General features: G+C 37.4%; 1 protein-coding gene across 1 annotated transcript in view; it reads left to right on the top strand.

The window, feature by feature from the left end:
* Window positions 1–26461, top strand: part of LOC104158417 (mitogen-activated protein kinase kinase kinase kinase 3-like) — a 68232-nt gene that overhangs the window by 14014 nt on the left and 27757 nt on the right. The window contains 13 exon segments of the mRNA XM_009696067.1: window positions 282–324; window positions 987–1059; window positions 3430–3561; window positions 3863–3925; window positions 4009–4090; window positions 4193–4303; window positions 6193–6268; window positions 7302–7360; window positions 10053–10115; window positions 19969–20027; window positions 21199–21237; window positions 21526–21579; window positions 25386–25428. Of these exon segments, the coding sequence (XP_009694369.1) occupies window positions 282–324; window positions 987–1059; window positions 3430–3561; window positions 3863–3925; window positions 4009–4090; window positions 4193–4303; window positions 6193–6268; window positions 7302–7360; window positions 10053–10115; window positions 19969–20027; window positions 21199–21237; window positions 21526–21579; window positions 25386–25428 (897 nt within the window).

Here is a 26461-nt window from a genome sequence, read left to right as displayed (position 1 = left end):
GTTTTGTGTACAATGGAAACTCTGTAGTACCATAGGCTAAAGAGTACTAAACTAAAAGTTAATGGGAAATCCTGTATATCCGATTTTCTTTATATAACGGAATGGCAACTTGCCAATTTAACAAGCATTTCCTTGGTGTGGCTGCATATTCTTGAACACAGAATTCTTGGTTTGTCCTTGGCCGCTAGTTTGCCATAAGAACTTGCATACGTTTTTGGTTTTAAATATAGTATCAGAGGAATCTGCATGTTTTAATTCAAATATGTTTACTTTTTTCTAAGGGAGCAAACATTCTTCTAACAGATAACGGACATGTAAAATTAGGTGAGTTAATACAATTTAGTGTTATTAACAGATTTTTATGTGCTCTAAGAAGCAGTGTACTGTATTTTCTTTAATGATATGATGGTTCATGTATGGAGTTAGTGAGTATCAGAATTGGTTTTCTCTTGCTGCTAATATCTAATTGAACCATCCAATTAGTGTCTGAGGAGTAATTGAAGTAGTTTTGGAACACTGAGGTAGACGACTTTCTGAAGTTGTAAGGGGGAGGTAAAAATCAAATCACAGTTTTTTATAATTTTTTAATAAAATATATAATCCAGAGTGCTTAAGTGTGAAATGTACCTTGAAAGGCTATCTGAAAGAATCCCTTGGATAATACTAAATTATGTGTTTTATCATATTAAAACACTGCATGTAACTGTTAGAACTTCTGTGCTAGCCTGTTCTTTCTTGTGTTGATGACAGACACGTTCATGTGAAGCCTGCGCATTTGGCAGGTGACTGAGAGGAGCTCCCCCTGCCATATCTGGGATATATCAAGTTTCCATTATTAGCTTTTGTTGTTTATTTTTTTTAAATTTCCAGTATATTTAAGAATCTCTTACAGTGGAGAAACCAAACTTGTGGTCATTAACAGTTAATTACATCAAATCAGTTATTAACTGTTATTTTGTTTATGCTTTTTTTTTTTTTTTAAATAGCTGATTTTGGAGTATCTGCACAGATAACAGCTACAATTGCCAAAAGGAAATCATTCATTGGAACCCCATATTGGTAATTGTGTTTTACTTGGCCATTAATATAATAGTAACATATATAATACTGTTGAAAAATTGTGATAAAAGCATGCTATGTCACTTTCTGGGTAGACTAATCACTGAAGGTTGTGTCAGACTTCCTAGTGATCATATCTGTATTGCTTATGCTAAATCCTGAATTACCTAAGTACCAAGGAAAATGCTCTGAAAAATTGAAAGGCTGGCTGTGTGCTGCTATCACTGTTGACCAATGTATCTCAGTTTAGTAAAACTTAAAAACTATCAACAGTTTTGCTTGGTTTTAACTCTGATTTTTTTTTTTTTCTTTTTTTTCCCCCCTCATTTTCCATTTTGGCGTTTTATGTTTCTTCCCCTCCATCCTGGTTATATCTTACCTGCAGCTCTTCAGTTGGTGATGAGTTTCATGTAGTTGTCTCCACAGATTCTTTTGCCACTTATGAAGTGTTTCCTCCAAGCCATTTTTTCCACCCTCCCCCATTTGCCTAAATGATTGAATTCAAATGTATGTTTCTATTCTATCTGTACCGCATCTTTATTCTTTCCTCAGTAAACTAGAAAAGATAAATTATGCAAACTAAAGCTCAGCATTTTATTTTCTCCTCTTTGTACTGGAAGTGGTTGTTCCCTTTTCGCCTTGAAGTAAATGACACGCATTCTTCACTATAAAATAGCACTTTTGTTGTACGTTTTCCAGAAAGATATTCAAAATTCTGTTGTTTGACAGCATAGTATATACAAAATAAAAATGTTTGTAATGGGAAAAAAACCCTACGTGCAAGTATTCAGTCTTGAAATAGTCAAGCACAACATGTTTAGCATTCTATTGCAGTGTAAATCACGCTAAGGCATGGATTCGCTTCCCTTTCAGAATAACACAAACACCCATCAGTCATGATTGTGTAATTGGTTTGTGTCTCTCTTTCCTAAGATGTCTGGGTGACTTTAGTCCTGGCCTGTATTGCTGTGTAACTTTCAAATTGTGCCAGGCTTCTTAAATGATGTGTCATGACCTTAAACAATAACTTTGAAACCATTACATAGGTTAAATGCTGATGAAAAGCATCAGTTTTTCTTTGCAAATTTTCTCAGAGATTTGTGAGGAGAAGCAAGAAGCAAAATTGTTGAGATCGTGGAGAAGAAAATTTAGTTGGAAACAGGCACTGTTAAGGTTTTAGCGTTCATTAAGGGTGTCTGGGCAGGTAAGACTGTAATGCTTGGATGGGAGAGAAATGAAGGGCAAAACTGCTGTGCAGTGTCTTTAGTTCCAGTAACCCTGCTATTTACCATTGTGCTCCTCTTCCATGTCTTTCTAAAGTTAAACCATATTCCCCCTCTACCTTGGTAATTCTCCCCTTTTTGATTTAGAGTGATTGGGGTTTTTATGAACTCTTGAATAAATTTATGTAAATATAGTTTAACTATGCAAATTTGAAATAAGTTGTACCACCAAACATGATGATGTTTTCAGATCTACAGATAAGGATGTCTGTGTTTAAATAATGCATCATTTGAGATGCTGCCTGTTGCTGTACTGGAGCACTCATTAAGTGACATTGATCTGTCTTACCTATATTGAGTTACATCTCCAGTTCCACTGCTACTTTTCAGGTGATTTGAACTAATAAAGTTCAAAGCTAAAAAATACTAACGTATTTGCCATCTGATATGACTATGTAGGACAATCAAATCTGTACTTCACTTTGGCCGTTCAAAATGTGTGGCAATGCCTAATGAATAATTTTCTTTAGGTATTCTTATTTATGTGTCAGTTATGTTTGTTCATTCTGCCACCTGAAGATGTGAAACTACTTTGTTAACTTAAATGAGGTCTTCTGACATGACAATGAGGCAGACATTGCAAACAAGGAGTACTCTGTGCAGAGGTGACAATGAGTCATCAGGTCTCATGCTTTCAGGATACAAGAAAGCTGACATTTTGTTAATTTTTATTTTGTTGTTAGAATTCTTCAAAGTCAGTCGATCGCTTTCTGGGGCAATGTGTGAATTTGGATATTATGTGGATTTTACTGTAGTTGAATAATTATTCCTTAGGCCCTTTGTTGGTAGAGTGGTAGTTGATTGTGTGCCTGCAAAAAAGTCTGAGACAGATTGGTTTCATCTTACTTACTGCTAAATAGCTGTTTTGGAAACTGCCTATTAGTTACTAGAAGATGATTGAGGAAAACTTCATTTATACATTACCTAACTTTTTACACACACGTGTATATATATCCACATGTGTAAATGTATATGCTGTGAGCTTATAGATTGAGACCTTTAGGGAAAAGAGTACTAAACTGCTGCATACAGAAGAATGTTTGATTTGTGGCAAGAACTTTATCTAAAAATGTCTTTTACCCTTTAGGATGGCACCAGAAGTTGCTGCAGTAGAAAGAAAAGGTGGCTATAACCAACTCTGTGATCTGTGGGCAGTTGGAATAACTGCTATAGAGCTTGCTGAACTTCAGCCTCCAATGTTTGACCTACATCCAATGAGGTTAGTAAGGGGTTAAAGCTTGGTGTGTAAATACAGCCTCATAAATAATCCATGTGGAGTAGTGGCTATGTGTGCTTTGTGGTGTTTGGAGGTACTGCAAGGGTATTGGGTTGTAAGTGTTCTGAATGTACGTGATAGAAATTGTAACAGCTCTTTTTGGTGCATAAACGTGTAATGTTGTCCTGGTAGCATCTCTTAAACTGATGGACTTCTTCCTGTCAACTAAATAATGTAGTTAGTCTTTCATCTCATGTATGTATTGCAATGTAAACCACAGAAATAACTGTTGGGTTTTTTTCAGAGCACTTTTTCTAATGACGAAAAGCAACTTCCAGCCTCCAAAATTAAAGGACAAAATGAAATGGTAAGTATTTTTCTGTTTCGGTAGATAATGATCATATATTTTGCTGCACAATTGATTCTAATGTTTACCACTTCATTGTACAGGTCCAATAGTTTCCATCACTTTGTGAAAATGGCACTTACAAAAAATCCTAAAAAAAGACCTACAGCTGAAAAGTTACTACAGGTATAAATTTATGTGTAGGATTTTTTTAAGTTATAAAATTAAAATATGCTTAATATGAGTGGTTGGAATTTTAGTAAGTGTTTTTTTCCTTCTGTCTTTCAGCATCCTTTTGTTACCCAGCCATTAAATCGAAGTCTTGCTATTGAACTTTTGGATAAAATGAATAATCCTGATCATTCCACTTACCATGATTTTGATGATGATGATCCTGAGGTAGAAGTATGTTTTAATCATAGAATCAGGTTAAGTTTTCATTTGTTAACAGAACTAAGTGATTATGATTTATTGAGCCACAGAATGTTTTGTGATCTGGGAGTAGTCTCGAGGGTTGCTTTTACATTTGGTTGTGCTGCTCTGTCACGTGTACAGGCACTTGCCAAAATTCACTATATTTGGGGGAGAGAAACTCAAAGTGAAAGAGATGTAAACACATCAAAAATTTGTTTATTGTTGTTCTTCAACAATTTTTCATCAGTAGATGTGGACTACTTCTCCAGTCATCAGTTCTGTCACGCGTTCTGCTTTCTGTTTCTTCGTGGTGTTATGTTTCTATTCATCTATAAAGAAAGCATTCATAAAAATAGTTTTATACCTCTGTAGAACTTGTTCTTTTGTTCCTAATTTATTTTCTTATGAGAAGAGAATGTAGTTTTTGTCAAATGGTTTGCTATGTATTTCTTGCAGATTGTATTTTCTATCTCAGTATACAGTGTTGTGGAAGGCAAAGTTTCTGATTTTCTGCTTTCACAGATGGGAAAAAATAGCATGCTTATGTAAGAAGATAAACAGCGCAGGACTGAAGTATTTCATAAATAAGAGAAAACAGATATTATGTCACCGCATCCTGTCTTTGTACTTAGCTGTATGTTAGTGAAGACTTTCCAAATGTTTATGGTTCCCTAACTTATAATTTCTTTCTGGGGAAAAAATTAATCCTTTCGACACAAATGTCATTGATTCATTAATTGCATACTAGTGTTTTACTTTTTTTATGGATAAACTAGACTAAAAATGCTTTCAAATGAAAATAAGCTTAAAAGGAGCAACTGCTTTAAGATACCGATTTTCAGATTTTTCAAGTTAAATGAGCTGTTAACTTCTGGAACAGGAAAGACACTATGTACATGTGTGTTGGATCCTCTTATAAAGCATGGAAGTAGTGTGTGATGGAGAGAAAGGAAATGATGCTTTCAGATAATATTTGAGGAATAAACGGTGGTGTTGAGCTATCCGTGACTCTTTGTGATGGTACAGCAGTTGAAGTTCTCTCTATCATCACTTCATAGTCAAAAGTTGCCAAGTGAAGATTATAATTAGTATATATAAAAGCAAAGCTAACGTGCCAGCACATCAAATTTCTGACACTATTGTGTCAGATTGCTTTAACTAAAAATTGTTTTGCTGCCACATATTCAACACAGAAATGTAGTGAACGTGCGCATTTCAGAGGTCACTTGGGCTAACATCACGGAGAATGAACTTTTTTTTTTCGAAAAAGTAAGATTGCATTGCTGAGGACACACTAGGCACACTGTTAGGATTTATGTTGCTAATATTGAGGTCTGATTGTATACAGCAGTCAGCTGGTCTTGTACTCTTGTTAGGAAACCTTAAGTTATAGTTTCTAAGAGAACTGCAGTAGTGGATGTAGAAAGAACAGAGAAAATCCAGCAGAGGCAAAGAAAAGAAAGCCAAGTTTAAAGTTCATGATACTTTGTCCTGTAGAGAAGTAAATGGAAATCCAGGGGAAAAAATAGAAGAGGAATTTGTAGAAATGATAGTATCAGTCTGACCACACACCACCAAGAGTACCAGGAATACTCCCTTCTATTGAGCTCTGAAAATTTCAGGCTAACTTCTCATCTACTTAAAGAAACTAACATGGTGACTTTTTAGGAATCAGTTTAGATTAGAAGCTGAGAAAATGATTTGGGTAGCTAAATGTACAAATCATACATACAATCTTAATTTTTAGCTTCTGCTTGATTTATTTCTTTCTTTTTTGATATTACGCTAAAGAAACCTGCTAAAAACTAGGTATACAATACTGAATTTCAAGTGAGTTTATTTTGGTATTGAAGTTTTTTAATTTTCTCTTCTAGCCTCTTGTAGTGCCTCATAGAATTCATTCGACAAGTAGAAATGTGAGAGAAGAAAAAACACGCTCTGAAATAAATTGTAAGCATGTGTAATATGACAAGATGAAATATTCTTAAAATAATCATTGATATTCACTTATTTCAACTGGTATCCTGGGCATCTGGCATATATAGAAACTTTTAGTGATATATATAGCAAAATAAAAGCTTATGCTGTTTCACTTATGGATGTAGATTCTAGATGACTATGCGAAAGAAAGACTAGTGTCAAATATTTGAATATGCCCTTTGTCAGCACTTCAGTAAATCTCACTGTTGCTTCACCTTAATTGACCAGGATGCAACCTGATCTCTTCTGAGAGCTGGCTGGTGTCGCTTCATATGCCAGTCCAGCAAGGATATTTGGAGTGATGCCAGATTCTGCTGGGTAACAGAATGGCAGAGGAAGATTTTTTTCTTCCTTAGTTTAGTATCTTCTTGTAGTTTTTGCATTTGAATTGAAACAGTCATGTAGAAATCAGGAAAGGAAGAGATTGATCACTGGCCATTAAAAGCAGACTCCATCTCCCAAATTGTAGTCATTTTTTTGCTGGAATTAAATTAGAGCAACTCTTGGAGCTTTAGTTGTGTTTTCTTAAGCTAAAATTGAGGGGAGGAGTCTTAAAGAGTATCTGCCATAGAACTGTCCTAGAAGACACGATTAGCTCTCTTCAAACTTTATTCAAGGCTCTTTAATGCTAGTGAATCTCCCAGTAGAGCAGATCCAAGAGTGAATTCACGCAGTGGATGTGTTTTTTTCACAAATTACAGCTGTATTGCTCCTCTAAAGGGGTCAGTTCACTGCCCTATTTGTTGGATGGTTTTCGTGATCCTTCTAATGAGTAGATGGGGCAAATGGTGATTGTGCTGCCTTTATGACAGAAGAGTACTTTCTGTGCCTATCAGTTTCTAGCAGGCACAAGTTCCGTATGTCCATGTGTTGGAAGTTTCCGTCAGTGGGGCTATGATACATTCATTAAGCTGGATTTTTCTTTTTTTTGTTAGCCTTTGGACCTAAATTTTGTCTAATTACAGTTCAATTTAAATTCTTGTTTTCCTTTTCTCCTCTTTAGTTGGTCAAGTAAAATTTGATCCACCCTTGAGGAAAGAAACAGAACCACATCATGAATTTGTGAGTAACAAGCAGTATGGGCTGTGTTCTGCACATTATTCCCTGTAAATATTTGTGGAGAAGGAGAAATCCAAGATGTGTAGCATACTTCTTCAGCACTAGTAAATTTGGTAGCGATTTTTCTGACAAGCTGTACCATATTGGTCCTAAATTTTTTGGTGCCATTACACTATATGCAGCAAGACCCCTTATTTGTGGGCTGTGCCAGGTATGATGTATGTGCTAAGCAGCAGCCCTTTCTCTTGTGGGTTTCCTCTGTCCTTTATAGCTCATTGCCAAGTATGTAATTCCCTTTATTTATAGAGTTATTTTTTTAAATTGTAGAATTACTCTGTGTATTCAAATGTTTCTCTCCCTTGTGCTTGTATTGACAATGATTGATAGTGGAAATAATAAAAATGAGAGCCTGGGAAAGAGGTATGATGCATTTTAAAAAATCAGATTTTTGTGGTCGTGTTATTTTCCCACGCAAACAATCTTTCTGTGGCCCTGCATCACGCCTGAGCCATGCTGAGTCTGGCAGTTGATGTATTCTGTATAGATGTATTGCCAACCTTTTCTTCCTATGGACCCATCAGTACAAGGGGTGTGAGAATTCAAGCAATGAGGGAAAAGGCGTCTGTACTGTCTCACACACATGATTGCAGTAGTTTCCTCTCTTCTGTGGAGACTGTTGCTTTCCACATTGGTGCACTTGGGCAGTTTCTTCACATTCCTGAATGAAAAAGACACTCCTTTGCTTCCTTACTGTGGACTTCTGTGTTCTCTTTGTTTTTCTAAGGCAGGTGTTAAGGTGAAAAAGTTGGCTTAGTACATAGGTGGGAGGGACATTGACTTTTCTCTAAGTTGGTTTGGGGCAGGGTGTGTACCTAGGAATGTACTTCCTCTTCTGTAGTCTACAAATCACACGAGTGGGATTTCTGACGCAAATTTCCTTGTATTGCTCTGCAGCTGTACTGAAATCTTCTTCCCAGTGCCTTGTCCTTTGGTAGTGGGTCAGCTGGCTCTGGGTATATGAGGTTGTATATAATCTTGCTCTTCCTCAACAATTGGCTGGACAGGTAGTTTGCAGTTTCTAGTGAATGTTCGAGACGGAGGAGAATAGATTACCAAATCACATGTAGGACTTAGGCAATTATTTCAGATATGTTGGTTAGTCCTTGACATAACTGCATAACATAATTTAGGAGCCCTAGTTATACAAGTGTTTATTAAATATGATAATGAAGTCAGTGTTTCTGTCATAAACTCAGCAGTTAACTCAAAATGATTTTTGAATTGATTCCAAGTTATCCTGGCTTTGATTCCCTGTTGCATTGTCTGGATTATAAAGAGAATACAATTGATAGCATTGTATAGTTCAAATTATAATTATTTTTCTCCTTAATAATTTTATTCATTTATTCACACAGAGAATCATATTTGCAAAACTATGTTAAAGGAAAGGCTGAAGTTTTAAAAATACTTTTTCCATTTCTTTCTTGTTTTATCAGTCACTGACTATCCATACCAGTTAGTGGACAACTTCATGGGGCAGAGAGGTGTTTTCATTACACCTTTGGAACCTGAGTTGCCAAACTGAGCAGAGGAATTTTCTGCAGGGACTAAAGCACAACTTTTCACAGCACTTCTTTGGCACGTGTTGTCGGAAGGGAGGAATCAAGCCTTCTCCTACCTTGTGCACTAGCAATCAGGACCTTTGCACTTTGGAATCTCAGTTGTTCTTGCTGCTCCAAGAACTTGGAACAACCCGGGTTAATTCTGCTGCTAAGGAAATCTCTTAGTATTGTCTACTCCTGTCAGAGTTTGCATATTTGACACCTGTCCAAAGAACTTGAGTCATCTCCCTGTCTGTCTGTAATGAGGATCTATAACTGCGTATTTGGATCTTTCTGAAGAGGGAAATTAACTGCTCTGCTGCTCATATCAGAATGAAACATGCAGACCTGTTACGTCCTTTCCAGATGAAACAGAGCTGTGATTTTGAAAATGATGATGGTGGGTCTAGAGACCAAGGAAAAAGCATGTTTTGTCATTAGATATAGAACCAATGGACATTTTTAAATTGGCATGTCAAGTGCAAACAGGATCTGTTCAAAGAATGGATACTCTAGCAAAGAGCCTTAGCACAGAGCAGGCTGAGGGAGAAGTTTGTAACAATCTATACGCTCTGGGAGAGAAAGTCCTTTTTTTAAAGGGAAGCGGGAGCAAGAGATGCCTGTCTCTTCCTCTGGCAAAAGCAGTTTTTCTGACCCTTTTCCTTCTATCCAACTAAAGCATGCTTAAACTTTATGCTTATTTACTTACTTATATGGGTATACATACAGGTGCACTCATATAGATTATGAGTGCACAAGCCAAAGGACTGGGTCACTGTAGCATGATGAGTTATTGTCGGTGGTGCGCAGAGATGTTGAACTGGTACATACTTGCCTCTTCCTGGGGCAGTTTGTCACTCGTTACCACGGCTCAGGTGGTGAACAATATATATTCATTGTTTTGGTGTGATTCGGTAGTGTTTGGTAATGTGACCACCTTAGCTGTGTTTTACCCCCATCACCAGAACTGTCTTAACATGGTTTGAGTTTCAACTAACAACTTTTTTTTAGTGAGAAAATTTCCCTTTATGTATATCTGGCTTTCAGTCACAATGTAAATAACTTGAGTTTCTTAATCTCTATCTAATGAACAGCCTGACAGTAGCGATTTTTTGGACGATTCAGAAGAACTATACTACACTGCAAGATCTAACCTGGTATTTTTCATCTTATGCCTTTCTTTGTCAGTGTTAGTTTTGTCTTTGTTTTCCTTTTTCAAAACTTATGTTTTGTCCTGTTGTTGTACTGGTGTTTTCATCTGTGTAAAAGCCGTTCAATATAAGGATTAGTCTATGTGTGTATTTCTGTAATGTAGGAAGGAATTCTTAATACGTGCAATATCGAAAGTATTTAACCTGTATTCATGTTTAGTTGAATGACTTTTATAGAAGGAGCTCAGTATTATGCATTCATTCTAATTTCTTTATTTAACTGCCTTACAACACGTTAATTTTTTGGAGGGTGCTTAAAAACAGAGGAGCCACTCCATATTTTTGTCTGGTAGTTCCTTTAAATAGTCCCGTGAAAGACTATAAAATTATATAAATGTAAGTCTCTGAATTCTACAGACAGTGGTTATCTTACAGAATGAATATACACTTAATACAAATAACAGAAAATGGAGTCAAAAGTGTTTTCAATGGCATTTGGCATCGCTGATGTATTTTCCATCGTCTGATAAATTTTCCAAATTTTCTGTTACTGCACTGCAAAAAAAAAAATTGGTTTTTAGCATTGCCGTGTAGAAATTACTCTACAAAGTGAGTTTTCTTATTTCTGTGCTCTTTAGGCGCTATGTAGTTAGAAAAGTAATGCTTTTAAATCTTGGGCATCTTCATATACTGTTGGGAAAAAAAAAAACCAGAAACATTCTGTACTAGATAAAGAACATTATTCTGCTAACTTTCTTCGATTTGTGAGATGTTTAATATAATTGCACTGAGGGAAGATGGAAAACTGGGGTGTTTGGGAATGTCTTCTTTTGGTTTTTTTATGTGATGTTTTTGGTTTGGGGTTTTGTTTGTTTGTTTTGGCATTAGTTGGCTTAGTGTGACTTGAATGTGCCAATACCATAGTTACTGACAGCTTAGACTGTCTTCCTGATTCTTGGAAGGGACTTCCTGTATTGCCTGATGATAAAAATATTTCACAAATTGTTTTGAGATCAGTAGTTTAGATTTCTCTGTATGCGGTGGGAACATCTCTATCCTGTGTAATTGCTATGGTTTTGGTTTTTTGGTTTGATTTGCTTTTGATTTCATCTTTTCAGTTTGACCATTTTTAAACCCTGTCTTTTTCAGGTTACTTTCAGTGTTGTCGCATATCTTGCTAGCCTACTGTCTGTGGGTCTGAGACAAATGAGAACATGTGTCCTAACTGGACTGTCCTTTCCCGTCCTTCTTTTGCCCCATACTGTTCAGTACACTCTTCAAAAATGATTGCTATAATAAAGCTTATAAAGTACTATTGATATCACAATAGTGAGAGGGTTTTTAAAGTCAATTGACAGCACTTCCTGTGTTTCACTGCCTTCTTCACAACCTCCCATGCCTGTTGTGAATCAAGGAGGAGAATTCTGATTTGGTGGTAATGCTTCACCCATTTGTGAGGTTTTTCTGGTAAGACCCAATCGTGCTGGAAATTAGAAGAAATATTCAGTAGTTGGTTCATTCTTCTGTTGTGGACCAGGACATACTAATCAGACTTTCTCTCTGTCTCTCCTCTTTCCCCCACTTCCACTTCCTGCTCTGACAGTACTGGCTTCAGATATGTTCAGTGAGAAGTGACATGTGGATTTTTCAAATGTCATCAAGAGGAAAAGATGATACTTTTTCACAAGGATAATATATCACCTACTACTGTTGGGCTCTTTCCTATGCTGTTCTATTGGTTTTATAAAATACCTTATGAGCAACAACTCTTTTGCAGAGCTATGTGTGCTTAAGATCCTACAAAAAAAAATTATCAGAAATGGAGCCATACTTTGGGCAGCATGAGTCATAAAAGGTATACAGTCGAGGCTGAAAGCAGATTTGGGGAATGAGTGAGTATTTTGACCTATCACCTAGCATTTTGCACAGCTGTATGAATCATATGACAGCTTATGCAGTCACCATGGACATAACCTTTTAAAAATTTGACACCTATGATGAGGTTACCCTTAAAAACAATTCCTGTCCTTTTCCTCTTCCCCCTCCCTCCACCTCTGTTCTCCTGAAACAGCTGCCTGGATCTGCCAAAAAAATGGAGAAATTCAGTAGAGGTCTTGTTTGCAGGGAAAATTCAATGTCCAAACCCCAGTGTTCCTTCATGCAAATGGCAAGCAGACAAGGACAAGATAGTACTTCTCTTTGATCTTCTACAAATATACCCCTTTGATTAATATCTAAATAAATAACAGAATATTTTGCTGTAGGTACAAGGCTCTTCTCTTTTTCAGGATAGATCTTTTTTACTTCTTCTGCAACTAGACAACAAGTTTCTTAGGAACTTGGGTACCTTCCATCATTTGAGAATTTCTTGCACATGCTCCTTCCTGTCATTTTCGGTTCCTCATGTTCCTGTTCTGGTCATTGCACTGTGTTTCGGCAGCTGGTTTCTGACAGTCTCCTTTGCCTCAGGAGTAGCAGAGGTATGCTGGATTCTTTTTTTTTTAAAAAAAAAAGGTCTTATGTGCACATTAGACCTCAAACAAATGCTTCTCCCATATTTTTTACTGTCTTTCTGTGTACTTTAAAAGCAGTTGTTTGGATACAGACTCAAATAAGTGGGAGAGCTGAGCATTGCGTTTGCAGTGAGCTTAGTAAATAGTTTAATCTTCTCTAAAAATATGTACACCTTTGTTCTAGAACAATTTTTAAGTTTTATGCTGTTGATCCTGGGAGAAGCACCTGAAAATCCAATGGCTAATTAAATGTATGACTGTTCATATTGTATTGTGGCAGCCACCACGATGACGGTCTCGGGAATCTACATGAGTTGGTGTAGTAGGACCAAATTTCTGTCGGTTGAAATGTTTTTACTATAATTAAGCATATGTTCTGAAGTATATGACATCCTGAGGAAAAACATGCAACTCCTTTCAGGTTATTTTTTTGCACCAGATCAGTTCCCCATCTGAGTTCTATGTGTGGTACTGCAATTGGCTGTGTCAGTGTGGTGGAGGGAGGTGCAGGGGTAGAGGCAAGCCCTGGAGTAAGGGCTGTTAAACCCAACTTCTGCAGAACTGTTGCTGTGTATGTGACTGCATCCACCTCTCAGAGGTGACACGTTGTACTTATGAGTGGTGGGGTCTGTTAAGGGGAATCTGGGTGAGAATTTGGCTTCTGGTCCCAGAAGGCTCATTTCTGAGAAACCGAGCTTATTGTTATGATTCAAACAAAAGATCTTGTTGAGCAAATAAAAATATTTTCATTCAGGTTATTCTGATTCTGCAATGAAATGTTGTGGCAAAAAATTCTTTCTTCCCGTTCATAGTGAGCTGAAAACTAATTCCAGTTCATATATGGTAGACTGAGCTGTTCAGTTGAAGTTTGAATCCATCTCAGGGTGAAGACAGCTGTGCATCTCTGGGCCCTGTCCCAGGCCTGCACTGCTCCCATTGGGAGGAGTTGCTTCCTTATGGCCAAAGTTTGCGTTGCCGGCATTGTGTCTGTTGCCACTTGTCCTTTCACTGTACGTCTGAGAAGAGTCTAGCTCTGTCTTTTGTATAACGCCCTATGGGATAACTGAGGACAGCAGTTACTTTCTCCAGGCTGCAAAAACTCTATTCTTTCAGCCTTTCCTATTGTGCCATTTGCTCCATCACTTCAACAATCTTGGTGGCCTTCAGCTGGCTTCCCTCCAGTCTGTCAGTTCATCCTGGGAACCCTGGAACTGGACACCACATGCAGATGTGGCCTTCTAAGTGCCAAATCGAGGGGGTAGCACCCTCTGGCTTCACTGTGGTTGGCCACCTATACTACAAGTGTGTGCTGCTGATGTGTAGACCCCTCCTTGTCTGCTGGGACCTCCAAACCCTTCCTGCAGAGCTGCCCTTCCCACCCTTAGCCAGCTTGTCCTCAGCCTCTTCTTGTGTATGTGGTTGGTTTGTCCTAGCTGCAGGACTTCTCAGTTGGCTATGTTAAACCCCGTGGTGTTTTGTTGCCTACTACTCCAGCTTGTTGAGATTCCTCTAACTAGCAGCCTAGTCTTTTGTTTGTTTGTTTTGTTAGAGAGTGGTCTCATAATCGTATTGGCCAGCTACCTCGGCACCTTGGATGCATTCCACCTGGTCCTAGTCTGCATCATACTAAGTGATTTGTAACACTATAGCTAGTGGTTGTTTTTTTTTTTACTTTGTATTAGAGGAAAAATTAAATGTTTCTGAGTTGGACTTTATTTAGTTTAGCCTGGAGTATTCCACACACAGTGAAAAGTGTTAAATTCTACCATTTTAGAAAGTGACAGAGGAGTTGAACTTGCTATCCAAGTTGAACTTGGATTTGCTATCTCAGGTTCCAACCTACAGTTGTTTTCAATTCTTATAAACTTAGTATTCGTTTTAGACTTCTTTAGCAAAGAATTCTGCAAGAGATTTGCCATTGCCATGCAGTCTGCACTGTTGTATTTGTCAGATGCATTTATACATTTGGTCCTATTTAAATAATCTGGTCATGCTTGGTTTTTGTATTGTTTTGGCTTATAAATATATTCTGAGTTTAATGTGTTATAATAGTTTTTGATAACAATTTTAGGAATGCAATATTTCAGCATAGCTATTCTGTGTTAGTTAATTATTTGTGGCAAAAAATTTAAAATATTGGTAGGAAGAGATTGAATTGGAGGTCAATATAGATAATGGGGAACTTTGCCCAGAACCCTTTTTCTTTGGTTTATGTAATTTTGCTCCTCACTACACACGCATACATATGCTTTACCTTTGTTACAAGCTGTGAAGACTCCTATCCTACTTAGTTACTCTGTTTCTAGAGTTATGTTAGCTATCAACATTGAATTTCAGAGAGAGTCTTCATATTTTGTTCAGCTTTAGGTAATGAAATGATGCGTGATCCTTATGATCAGAAGAAAGTAAGTGGGAATGGAGGGGAAAGTGCCTAAGGGTTTGAGATGTGGGGTTTGCTCTTTCTTTTCCTTCCCTTGTATGTTTTGGGTATTTTCTGCCTTGGCAAAAGTAATTTAAAAAATGAGATGTTCAATGTTATTGCTAGGAGGCAGTTTAAAAATGCTGTGTACAATTGCTTGTTGCATCAAGGCCTTACCACAGCTGGTTAGGGTAGTAATGTTCCATTATATGTGTATGAAATAGTCCTGTTTGTGCCAAGTGGACATTCATAGACAAAATGCATAGAGAACTGGAATACAAGGGAAGAGGGAAACAGTGGTTGTGTAGCAGTAATGCACAGTAAAACCTCAGTCAGTCACCAGGGAAGAATTGTATTTAGCATGTTTAAAAAAAATACATACAACTTGCTATTTCTGATGAGTTAAGCTATCCAAAGAAACTCAAGAATACTTTTTAATGAAATAAAGGCATTAAAAGTATAGCATATGCATTAGGTAATACTAGGCTATTTTTTAAAAATTAACATCCTCTTTTATGAAGCAATGTGATAGGAATTGCTTAATCATTTTGCTGAGAAATAGAGATATGTATGTGCCTTCTTGTTTGGTATGTTGGTAGTCCGAAGGTGGTTTATATTCTTTGAAGTTCAGAGTTACTTCCCCAGCACTCTGTGGATTTAAAGTCTTAGTTTTGTCACTTCACATTATCTTGTTTCTCACTGTATTTCAGGAACAGCAAATGTAGGAAGTTAACTGTGAATTGCTGGTTCACTGTGTACATTCAGTTTTGGTTTTTGACGGACCCAACACCTAAAAATAAATTTCCAGTACAGCTCAGCCCTACTGGACAAATTAGGAACATAAGAGTGTCAGTGTTACAGTAGCAGTTAATTCATCATGAAATCCTGCAGAAAATAAATGGCACTTTATTTCTGTATCTACAATACAGAAGGTATTGTAGATTTGACCATTCCTGGGGAATTTGTTTTGTAGCATGGCCTTACCACCACATTTGTCTTTGCTTTGAGGAAATCTTTATACTGTTTTCAGTCATTGATTACTTTGCACATGTGATTTATCTGAAGGTGTGATTTGCCTTTCTTCATGACTTCTTTATTTAATATTACCTACACTGTTGAGAAGAGCTCATAATGATTCCCTGTCGTACCTTTTTTCTGAAGCGATCATTGCCAGCAAATAGCACTCTGTCTTGTGCACAGTTGTGTTGATTCAGGAATGGGTCATTGGTAACCTGAGGCTGAATGCAGCATAATCTGGGGTTGCATCTTTGATTTAACACCAAGATTATTGACCTCTTCTCAATCCTACTGGCTGTAATCTCGAGATTCTCTTGGAAAATATCTGTCTAGTCACTCTTTATTCTGTGTGAATGTTGTCTGATCTATAAAGAATTTTAATTTTCTAGTTGGCATTGTATGTATGTTAAATGAAAATATTAATGTAGATTCATAAAGGTGTTGGGTTACTTTAGGGATGCAGGAGGGGTGACAGCTTTTATTAAGGCAATTGTTGCATCATTTAGTAATTAATGCTAATCTGTTCTTCCCAGTGGGAATCCAATAAGATTTCTGTTTTGTTGAAAAGTACCTTTATGGTTGGTTTAAAAAAAAAATCTATTTATACTGGCTGTACTAATAAAGTGTAACAGCTCCCTGGAGGCTTTGCAGGATACATGGAGTATTTAGCAATGTTTTTGTATCAGATATGTAGCTAGAAGGTTTATAGAATTATAACTTCTGGATATATTTGGAATAGAGGGTACAAGAAAAATTGTTGTGCACTTTTTAGAAGTTCTCTAGCTCTCAGTATTTCTCTGTCAAGCGTGCAAAAGGAGTTTCCCTAGCAATGGGTTACTTCACCCCTCATTTGGAGTGAAAACCAGCAATATTTAAAGGGCTTAGAAGACCACTAACAAGCTAGTTAAGGCGAAAAATGCACATATCCAATTAGAATCATAGTCAAATAAATAGTAATAGGCAGCACAATAGTAAATTGAGTCAAAACAAAGCTTTTGTCCTTTTAAAGCATTTAAACATAAATAATTCTGGCAGATGTCGTTTTTAAAGAAATTTCCAGTAAGGCCTAAAAAGTCTGATGACAGATGAAGGCTCCGTATGTTTTATGGGGTTTGCTTATTTTCTCTTATTAATTTTCGTGTCATTGCTGTACAGTATATACAGCCATACATTGCACAGCATGTAAATTAAAATGGACAGATGTTTTGGCTCTGCCTAGCATAAGATCTTTATTTCCCACCTTTGATTAATGTGATTTTTGCAACATGTAAACAAAATGCTTGTCACTTCCCACTGAAAATCTCGGCTTTCATTGTACTGATCTGGGGTTATTTTTCTCAACAGCCTCCCAGTCTTTGTTTTATCATCCTCTTACATAGACTCACACAACCTGTTTAACCTCCTTGTTTGTGAGTCTGGTGACATCTTATGTTTCCAGTCTTGTTATTTTCTGCTTTGGAGCCTGAATCCTCGAAATACCTGTGCTTACATGTGAAAGTTTTTGAGATTGCATAGAAGTAATATAAGTACTCACAGTAAAGAAAGTTGAATCTGTGTTTCTTTGTGGTGGATTGGAGTATAGCAGCTGATGGTGAGGACCAGAAGAAGGGAATTGCTTGGATAAGATGACAGATATTGAGAATGATGAAGAGACTGAAATTGTGGAGGGACTACGATGGTCTTTCTTGAGGGAACCAGACTTGCTGGCTGAGCTTGTTTGGAGCAAGGAGCAGGAGGCGTTGAGATTGGGGCATAGGAGGAGGATGAAACTGTGAAGAAGGAAAATAAGGATAGCAGAAGGGATCAAAGATACCCACGACTGAGGCCTGATCCCTTCCACCTGCTACCTCACAGAGCCCAGGACACGTTCCTGGAGAGGGGAGCAAGCCTTCCTCCCCGCAAACACGGCTACTTGTGAGCCCTTCTTTCCTCTCACCTAACTTTCTAGATCCACTGACAGATGTCTAGGGGGAAAGTTGGGTTGCCCTTGTGAGTCAGATCCATAGAAGTGGATGGAGTTTGGTTGTCTTGGGGTTTCTTCATTTAATTCTAGGGGGGAAAAAGTGTAATAAAGCTTGTACGACAATTGAAAAGTCAGTCTCTCCATGGTTCAGGAAATGCCAGCATCAGCTTTGCGATTTTTATTCAACCCTCTGATCTAAGCATTCCTTTACATCAAGTCATTATCAGTTACATACTGTTTTTTCCACAATATCTCACTTGTCTTGGGAGAATATGGAAAGTCACTGAAGCGATCAAATGCTGCTGACAGCTGTGGTAAAAACACCCTTGTGGAAACTACTGCTTAGGTTTACAGAGCAGAATTGAGGGTGCAGTAAACAACCTGGAACTTCTCACTAAACAGAAAACAATATACACATAGCTTTGTATTCAAGTGATTGCCCTTCAGTGTGGAACTGAAAGCTGCAGTGGCTACTGCTTCATCAGCTTGGAGCACTGGCAAATCTAGTGTGAGACTTTTCCTCTGATATTCAAAAATGCCCTTTTGTTGGATCAGCCCCATGAGTTGTCATCATCTAATCCAAGCTTATTGTTCTTGTAGCTTGGATATCTGGACATTTTTCTGAAGGATGGCATGCTTTTGATACAGGCTGGAGCTGAAAGAGGGCTGTTTGACAGATGTTGGGAGATCTTTAAAATGTTTCCTGGAAATGAGCAATGTAGCTTGATTTATCACTAACTTAGGTGATCAATAACTCATTTCTCCTGGTGAATACAGTCAGTATTTTGGGAGCAAATTTATGCTCAGATTTTTCTTGTTGTGATCCACCTGAAGAAAAAAATAGCCTGTAATGATAGCAGTATCCTCCTGGCAGATGGAGGTTTGATGGTGCTTCAATATGGTCCCTATATTCCCTTTAATGCATTAAATTTGTATGCCGTACAGCATCTATTGAATAGTAGTGTTGGAGACCTATTGCCACTTCTTTTGTCTAAATAGTCCATGCTCCATGATTGCTGGAGTGCTTGACTTTGCTGTTAATACTGTGTTTTTCTTTTCGATACAAAAGGTGATCTTAATTTATATATGAGAACATAGTTATCCTTAAAATAAGTATTGATATAAAACACGTTTACTGCCCTCTCTGCTTATTCCTTTAACGTGCCCACGTGCTAAAGGCATTTCAGACTCCCTGCCAGAACTACCATCTTATCAATGCTTATAAATACCATAAGGGCAAGTGTCAAGAGGATGGGGCCAGACTCTTTTCAGTGGAGCCCAGCAACAGGTTAAGGGGCAACAGGCGTGAACTGAAACACAGGAAGTTCTGTCTGAACATGAGGAAATGCTTCTTTACTTTGAGGGTGGCAGAGCACTGGAACAGGCTGTCCAGAGAGAGTCTCCTTCTCTGGAGATACTCAAAACGCGCCTGAATGTGTTCCTGTGCAACTTGCTGTAGGTGCACCTGCTTTGCTGGAGGGGCTGGACTAGGTGATCTCCAGAAGTCCTTCCAGCCCTGACTGTTCTGTAATTATGTGATAATCCCCATCTGAAACAAATACTGCAGTGTGCCAGTGGGGGATGTGTGGGCTCTCTATAGGGTCTGGTAGATCACAAAGTGTTGGGGTTTTTTATTTAAATCGTTACATCATTTTGTTGTTGTTTTGTTTTCCTTTTCTGCAGCTGACTTTATTAGAGCAAAGGATCTGTGTGTCCAAGGAAGGGGCTATGGTCAGAGTTTTAAAAGGAATTAGCGATGCAGCAAACTGGCAGAGAGGAGATTTTTGGGTGCGATGGGCCTGAGAGTGGTGTTAGGGGCCAGGAAGGCCAGAGGAATGAGCTCTTTGGTAGCTCAGGTGTGGCAGAGGGGATAAAAGCAGCAAGGCACAGAGTATGTGTTTGGTGATCACCTGTTTGCCTTAAAGATTTATTCTCTTATAATTGTAGGATCTACAGCTAGAGTACGGTCATGGTCCTCAATGTGGCTACTTTTTGGGTGCAAATAAGTGAGTAAGCAACGTCATTTTCTGTCTTTAATTCATTCAAGACTGTTTTAATGTAAAAATGTTTGTTAAATACATTAGCTGAAATGGATATAAATAGTAAAATATGTCAAGCTTGCTTATATCAGTTACAATTCAAAAGATCACTGTTTATTTCTAAAATAATAGTAATTCCAATGATACAGAATTACAGCACTTTTCGGTATTTCAGGCTGTGTTGACCACGTTCTTTCTATGGTGCTGTAAGCTTCCTTTTAAGAGCCGTTATCTTGGTCTGCTTCTTATCAAAATGTTCTGTGTGGTAAGTCCCACAGAGCACAATTTTACCCCATCTAGGAACTACCAGTGCTGCTGTTTGACATTGCTTTATGCCCTTCTTTATGTTGTAGGGCACTAGGAACATGCAGTTATAGATGCTTTAAAAGATAAAACTTACCTGTCTCAGCAAAGTCCTTTAGCTTCATGTTCATACATTTAATGATTTTGTTGTATTAATCATATGAAACAGTCTTCCATGTAATTCTTCCTTTCCACCCAATTTCTTAATTACATTATGCATGTCAGAATTAGGATGCCTAGCTTTGCTTTGCTAAATTAAATCATATTAAAAAATGCAGAAAATCTAAGCATAGAACATATTTTTTTGCAATCTTTTAGTTGGGGAAAATACGAATACTAGTATTTTCCAAAATCCTGTTCTCTTATCCGTGTGTTTTGCTTATTGTTCCTCCCTGTCCATGTTTTCAGACAAAGACACAAAAACGAAGAAGTTGAGAATGTTACAAAAATTAACTAGGGAAGAATGAATTTATTCCAATAGTAGTTTAAACCACTTGTCAGTCTGATTTATTTTTTAGTTATGATTTTCTTGGATAGTATGGATTTGTTTTAAATTGGATCAAGCTAAGACAGTCCTTGTTTAACAGTACAAGGACCACTGCACTTGATAGCAATACATTAATAAATGCATATGAAAGTGTGTTGTGTAAAAAATAAAAAAATGCAACTATGTTCATTTGTATGTGGATGTTCAGTGTATGTTCTGAAAGCTAGCTGAAATAATATGCTTTGGACTATTTACTGATAGGATTAAAGGAGCATTTGCCCTGGCTTTTGATAATTAAGTTTGTGTGCCATAATTAAACTGCGTTCTTATTCTTATTTAATGCTGAAGGAGTCTCTTAAAATCGGTTGAAGAAGAACTACATCAGCGGTAATTCTATTTTTTTTTTCCTTTCTTGTGTGTTTTAAGTAATTTGTGCATTAATTTCTTACATCTGTCACAACTAGTTCTTGTTTGTCCCTGTACTTGCTGAGAGGATGTTGGAGAGGCTTAATTGTCTGGATTGTAGCTGTGCTTTAAAGAATAATAGTAATGATAAAAAGCTAAAAGATAGTAAAATTCTGCAAAAGAGGTAGTAGCTGTTGAGCTGAGGATTTTTCACAGTAGCCAAGGTAATTTTAATACAACTCAGCTGTAGTACCTTGTTGATTTTCTTAGGGGACATGTGGCACATTTAGAAGATGATGATGATGCAGATGATGATGCTAAACAGTAAGTCCTTTCTCTTCCTTCTTGTAAAAATAAGTGTATATAAAAGCTGATTCTTGAATAGATGAAAATTTAAAAAAATAGTTGACTCATGTTCTATCCCTAATAGCTCAGGATTGTTTTTCTTCTGTAGCATTTTAAAAGATAGGCATTTAATGTTGTTCCTAGATTACATCGCCAGATGTTTTCTTATTCTGCTGATAAACTTGTGATAAATTAGGGGGGAAAAATCTTGTTCCTTGTTTGATACAGTTGTCCTTTTATCTTCTATTATTGAACAAAATCTTGGCGTAGTTACATTGAGCCAGTAATTTGTCTGACCCTGGTCCTGATGTCGTCTTTAGAATTGATGACTGTATATTAAAATAAAGCTCATTAAAAATAAAACATACACGTAACTGTCTTTTCTAGATGATTGAATTTGTTCTGTCCACATTCTCAGCTAGGAGGGTGCTTGTATGAGTGCTTGATTTTTGGAATAGAGCTGGCTGTCTTGCCACAGAGAGAACCAGGTTATGTGAATGCAAAGGTGGTATCATTAGGCATGTGTTAAATTAATTATGCTCATATTAAATTCCACTGGTATAAGGATTCTTGGGCTCTTTTTGATTGACAGATGAGAGCTGAAACAATTTAAAATGCACAGCCAGTATGTGGAAATTTACGTTCACAAGTAAATCTGATGTAAAGACCAAAAAGAAAGATACCATTGAGACAGAATTCTTGTTTGCTTTCTGTTAAGGGATAATTTTGAAAGCTATTGCTTCATACCAGAAAGCTGTAAAACATGCGTTACCTGTTGCTGGCATCTATCTCTTACAGAGAACCAAATGATTCCTCTTCTTTTTTTTTTTTTTTTTTTTTTTTTTTTTTGTTATTTTATTGCTGTTCTTTTATAACAAAGGCAGCATTTTTTATCGCTGCACCGATCATGAGGAAAAGCCCCGTTCAAGAAGGGTAAAGCTACTGATAGTGTCTGATGTCACCTAGGTGACAAGTACATTAAACTTGCATTGTTTAATGATTGACTTCTCAAAACACAAGTATGTTTGCTGTTTGACACAAGTGGTATTTATAGAGGAAAAATTATTTTTAGTCAGTTGTTTTAGCAGGCTTTATTCCCTTGCTAATTCCTTAAGAAATTCTTCATTATTAAGCAGTTGTTTAAAGGCATGATTGATTATGCATTTCGTCAATAATATGAAGCTCCATTCCTTGTCTTTGAGAGGAAGAAGTTGATAATGCTACTTACTGATTTGTTTCCCTGCATTTGGACCAAGCGGAGAACCCACTTTGCTCACAGCTGGATAGACCTTGGCAATGACAACTCTTCCTGCACTGTAGGATGTAACAGTCCTGTATAGCTCCATACTGCCAGCTCTGCTCTCATGGCCTTCAGTGAAGATGCTCTGGATATCTGCGCTGCTGCAAGCCAGCTCAGCTTGGTTCCTCCATCTGTGCTAATATCTGGATTTTTTTTTTTGTGTACAGCTCTATGTCTGTTCATTTTTGCTTAATGCTTCTTCCCTAAGCTTGGAGAAAAATGAACGATTTCCACACACCCCCCCCCCACCCCCCCCCCCCCCCCCCCCCCCCCGCCTGCTTCTTACTTTGTTTACAGCCAGTATCATCAACTTCAGTAACATTCCAGGACTTGGAACCTCTTGATTCCTGCTCTCTTGAAGTGCTTGCACTGATTTCTTTTTCCAGTGTTTTGAGATTCTTATTCCTTGCACAAGCTTCATCAGAACTTTCAAACATCATTGGCTTTAGCTGCTTCTGTTGCTGTCATGTTTCTGTGGATTTTATTTTTCAGGTTAAGCAAGAAAAAGCCTAATAACTTCCAGAGAGGTTCCAATGCATCTGACCCTAAGGACAGTCACCAATGGCTTTCCAAAAAAGTCCTGGTGTTTTTTGCTTCTTCCCTTATTTCATCCTGGACTCTTGCTCTACAGAGAGGGCCTGACAATTTCCTGTAAGCACAGGGGTAGGCCTTGAATGCCTGAACTTTGAATCAGACAGATTCTGCATCTATGCCTTTCCTCTTGGTATCTGCTTGAGCCCGAAGCTCTGCTGCAATATGTTGGTTCATCAGCTTGGTCTCGGATATCTTTCTCTGGAGCCCACTGAAGATTCAAGGCCTTTGATTTATATTCCGTGAGATGAAGCTGCAATTGAAGAGCACATCGGTCACTTCTCCCTTCAGATCCAGAACAAAAATAGTGAAGCAGCTGTGTATCTTTCAGTCCAAACTGATGCCGCTGCATGACCCTGAAGCTGGGTGATTCATAGCAGCAAGGAATCCACATGCTTCAGGGAACAATATAAAATTATCTCTCTTCATTTAATGATTTTGATTGTTTTGATACTTCTTTTTCTTTCACGTGCAGCAAAGCTGATGATACTTGAAATTCCTGGTTATGGAAGCTGGGAAAGCAGAAATTGCTGGGGTACTGCCCTACATGATCAACGGTGACAAACTGCACATAAGCCTTGCTGTTGAAACCAGGGCACACAGTCCTTTGTACAAACGTCTTGTCACGTTTATGCCAAATTGTTGGCTTTTTTTGTTTTTTTATATTTGGCTGCACCATAATACTGTGATGGCTGTCTGAGATGCAAGGAAGAATATGAAATAAAATACAAATGGAGCTTGGACACACGTGACTGAAAACTTAAGTTTGGTCTCATGGTATGAGGAGAAGATAATTTCCACCACCATAGCAGCTGAAGTGCATGACTTAGGGTAACCCATTCTCAGAAGTCCCCTTCTAGCTTCTCTGAAATAAAAGCAACTGATAAGATGCCAGGACAGAAACTCCTGAAAAGAATGAAGCAAAGCAGACAACTTGTTGATCTGTAAACAAGCAAACAGATAACTTCCTACTGGATATTTTCCCAAAACTTTGGAACGTAATTTAAAAATAAGGAAAATACTGTGTGAGAATGTCAAGTTTTCACAGCTATATTCCTAATTTATTTAATGGAAATAATTTTCTGTTCCAAAAGATTAGGAAACAGCACAGTGTAAGAGTTTTAGGTTTTTTAAAAAATTCAGGAGTCTAGGAGTTTTTTTTAAAATGCAGCATATTCTTTAAAACACAGAACCAGCAGAGGAAGAATGCTCCTGATGCTTCAGCTTTTTTTTGATATCTCGTATTGTTGAGCCAAGCTGTTGAATTGTTCTTGTGTTAAAAAGTTGTCTTTCCCAAGATTTCTATGAAAAAAGAAACTCTTAGAGAAAAAACCAAACTGAAACAAAAACCAACAAAAAACCACCCAACAACCCAGGCGGTAGGATAGCTGTCCATTGCAGATGGATTTTACTTTCATGTGTAAGGCTGTTCTGAAGAAGTCGGTGGTAAATTTTTCAAGGAATGGTATTCATCAGTTTTCTTGTAACTCCTCTTTACTGTATATACCTACAGATGGCGCTTTAGAAAAGCTCACTGATATCCTGAATCTTTCTCCTCTCAACAGAGGAAATATTAGGCCTGCTCTGCATCTCCCTACTTTTTTTTTTTTGCACAAGCATGTGCGTCTTCAACAAATCAGTTCTTGTCACTTTGTGCTCTCTAGGGAGTATCTGTGATACTTGAGTTTTCAGATAGTATATGTGGTATGCACAGCCATAACAAAATGTTTGAAAGTATTCATGATGCAGCTATTTGGATATAATAGTGCTGTTGACAAGTTAATGGTGTTTATTTGTATGGCATTTATAAAATCCTGTATCCTCTTGAACACTGCAATAGGTTGTTCAAAGAGCTACACTGGATAACAGTCTGTTTTGTTTCTTTTCTTTATAGTGCTACTATGAAACCTAAAGTGCCACCTCCTTTACCACCAAAGGTAAGTGAAGGGCATTTTGTTGCCCAGAATAAAAGGGCACTTTAAAAACGTAAACAAATGCAGAAGTGACTCTAGTGATGGTTCTCTCACTTAAACCATGACTTGAAGACTTGAATCAAATTTGAAGTCGAGGGTACATCCAGGGAGTTGGCCTGTATGTTCGTAGCCTTTAATTGCAAATCTGCGTGAAGTCTTGTACTGTAGGGTATTTGTCAGTGTGAAAGTCCTGTTTTTGAATAATTGCACTTCTGATACTTCAGAAGGAATAAATTGAGTAGTTAAAAAAATTTAGTACCACAAGTAATTTTTAATAAAGAACTGCCAAATAAAGCATCTGCTTGCTAACTTTTGATGTCTGAATGGTGGTCTTCAGAGGCATACCTGGATCAGATTAGGTTTTGCATGCTGCCACTTGAAGAGTAAGTGAATCTTTTCACACTGAAGTTATCTTAATGTGAACAAAAATTAAAAGGAAAAAAGCTTATACTTTTTTTGTCTGACTGGCTGTTCCCCAGGCAAAAACTGCAGGTTTGATTGCTTACCCTTCTGCACTAACTATCTTTGCATAACTGAGAAGGATTTTAAGTGCAGCCAGTGTCTAAATGACGTTGCCCTTTGTGATTACATTGCCTATTTGGGATTCTTTACACAAAGTTCTGGCCGTATCTTTGAATGTTCCCTAATTTCTACTTAAATGTCTGGTCTGGTTACCTGTCGTCTTAAAAAGTGACATTTCTACATGCCCAGGAACTGTTTAACGCGTGACTTGAATATAATGATTTTGAATTCATCCTTTGATAATAATAAGATTTTCCTTATTGCTAGGCATTTCCTTCTAGTTTGTTTTTTTTGAAAGAAATTTGCATGGCAGAACACATTGATTTATGAATTTACTTGTGAAAATTCCAAGATTCAAATATTGCATGTGGTTTGTTTGGGTTTGGTTTGGTGGTAGTTCGTGTTTTTTTTTCCCCTCATTGAGAAGTAGCATAGATACTTTGAACCTTTTTTCATTACGTTTTTATTATTACTA

Source organism: Cariama cristata, unplaced genomic scaffold (genome assembly GCF_000690535.1).
Source record: "Cariama cristata isolate BGI_N322 unplaced genomic scaffold, ASM69053v1 scaffold14542, whole genome shotgun sequence".
Classification (NCBI taxonomy): Eukaryota; Metazoa; Chordata; class Aves; order Cariamiformes; family Cariamidae; genus Cariama; species Cariama cristata.
The sequence above is the reverse complement of the archived record's forward strand: the minus strand, read 5'-3'. Positions and strand labels throughout refer to the sequence as shown.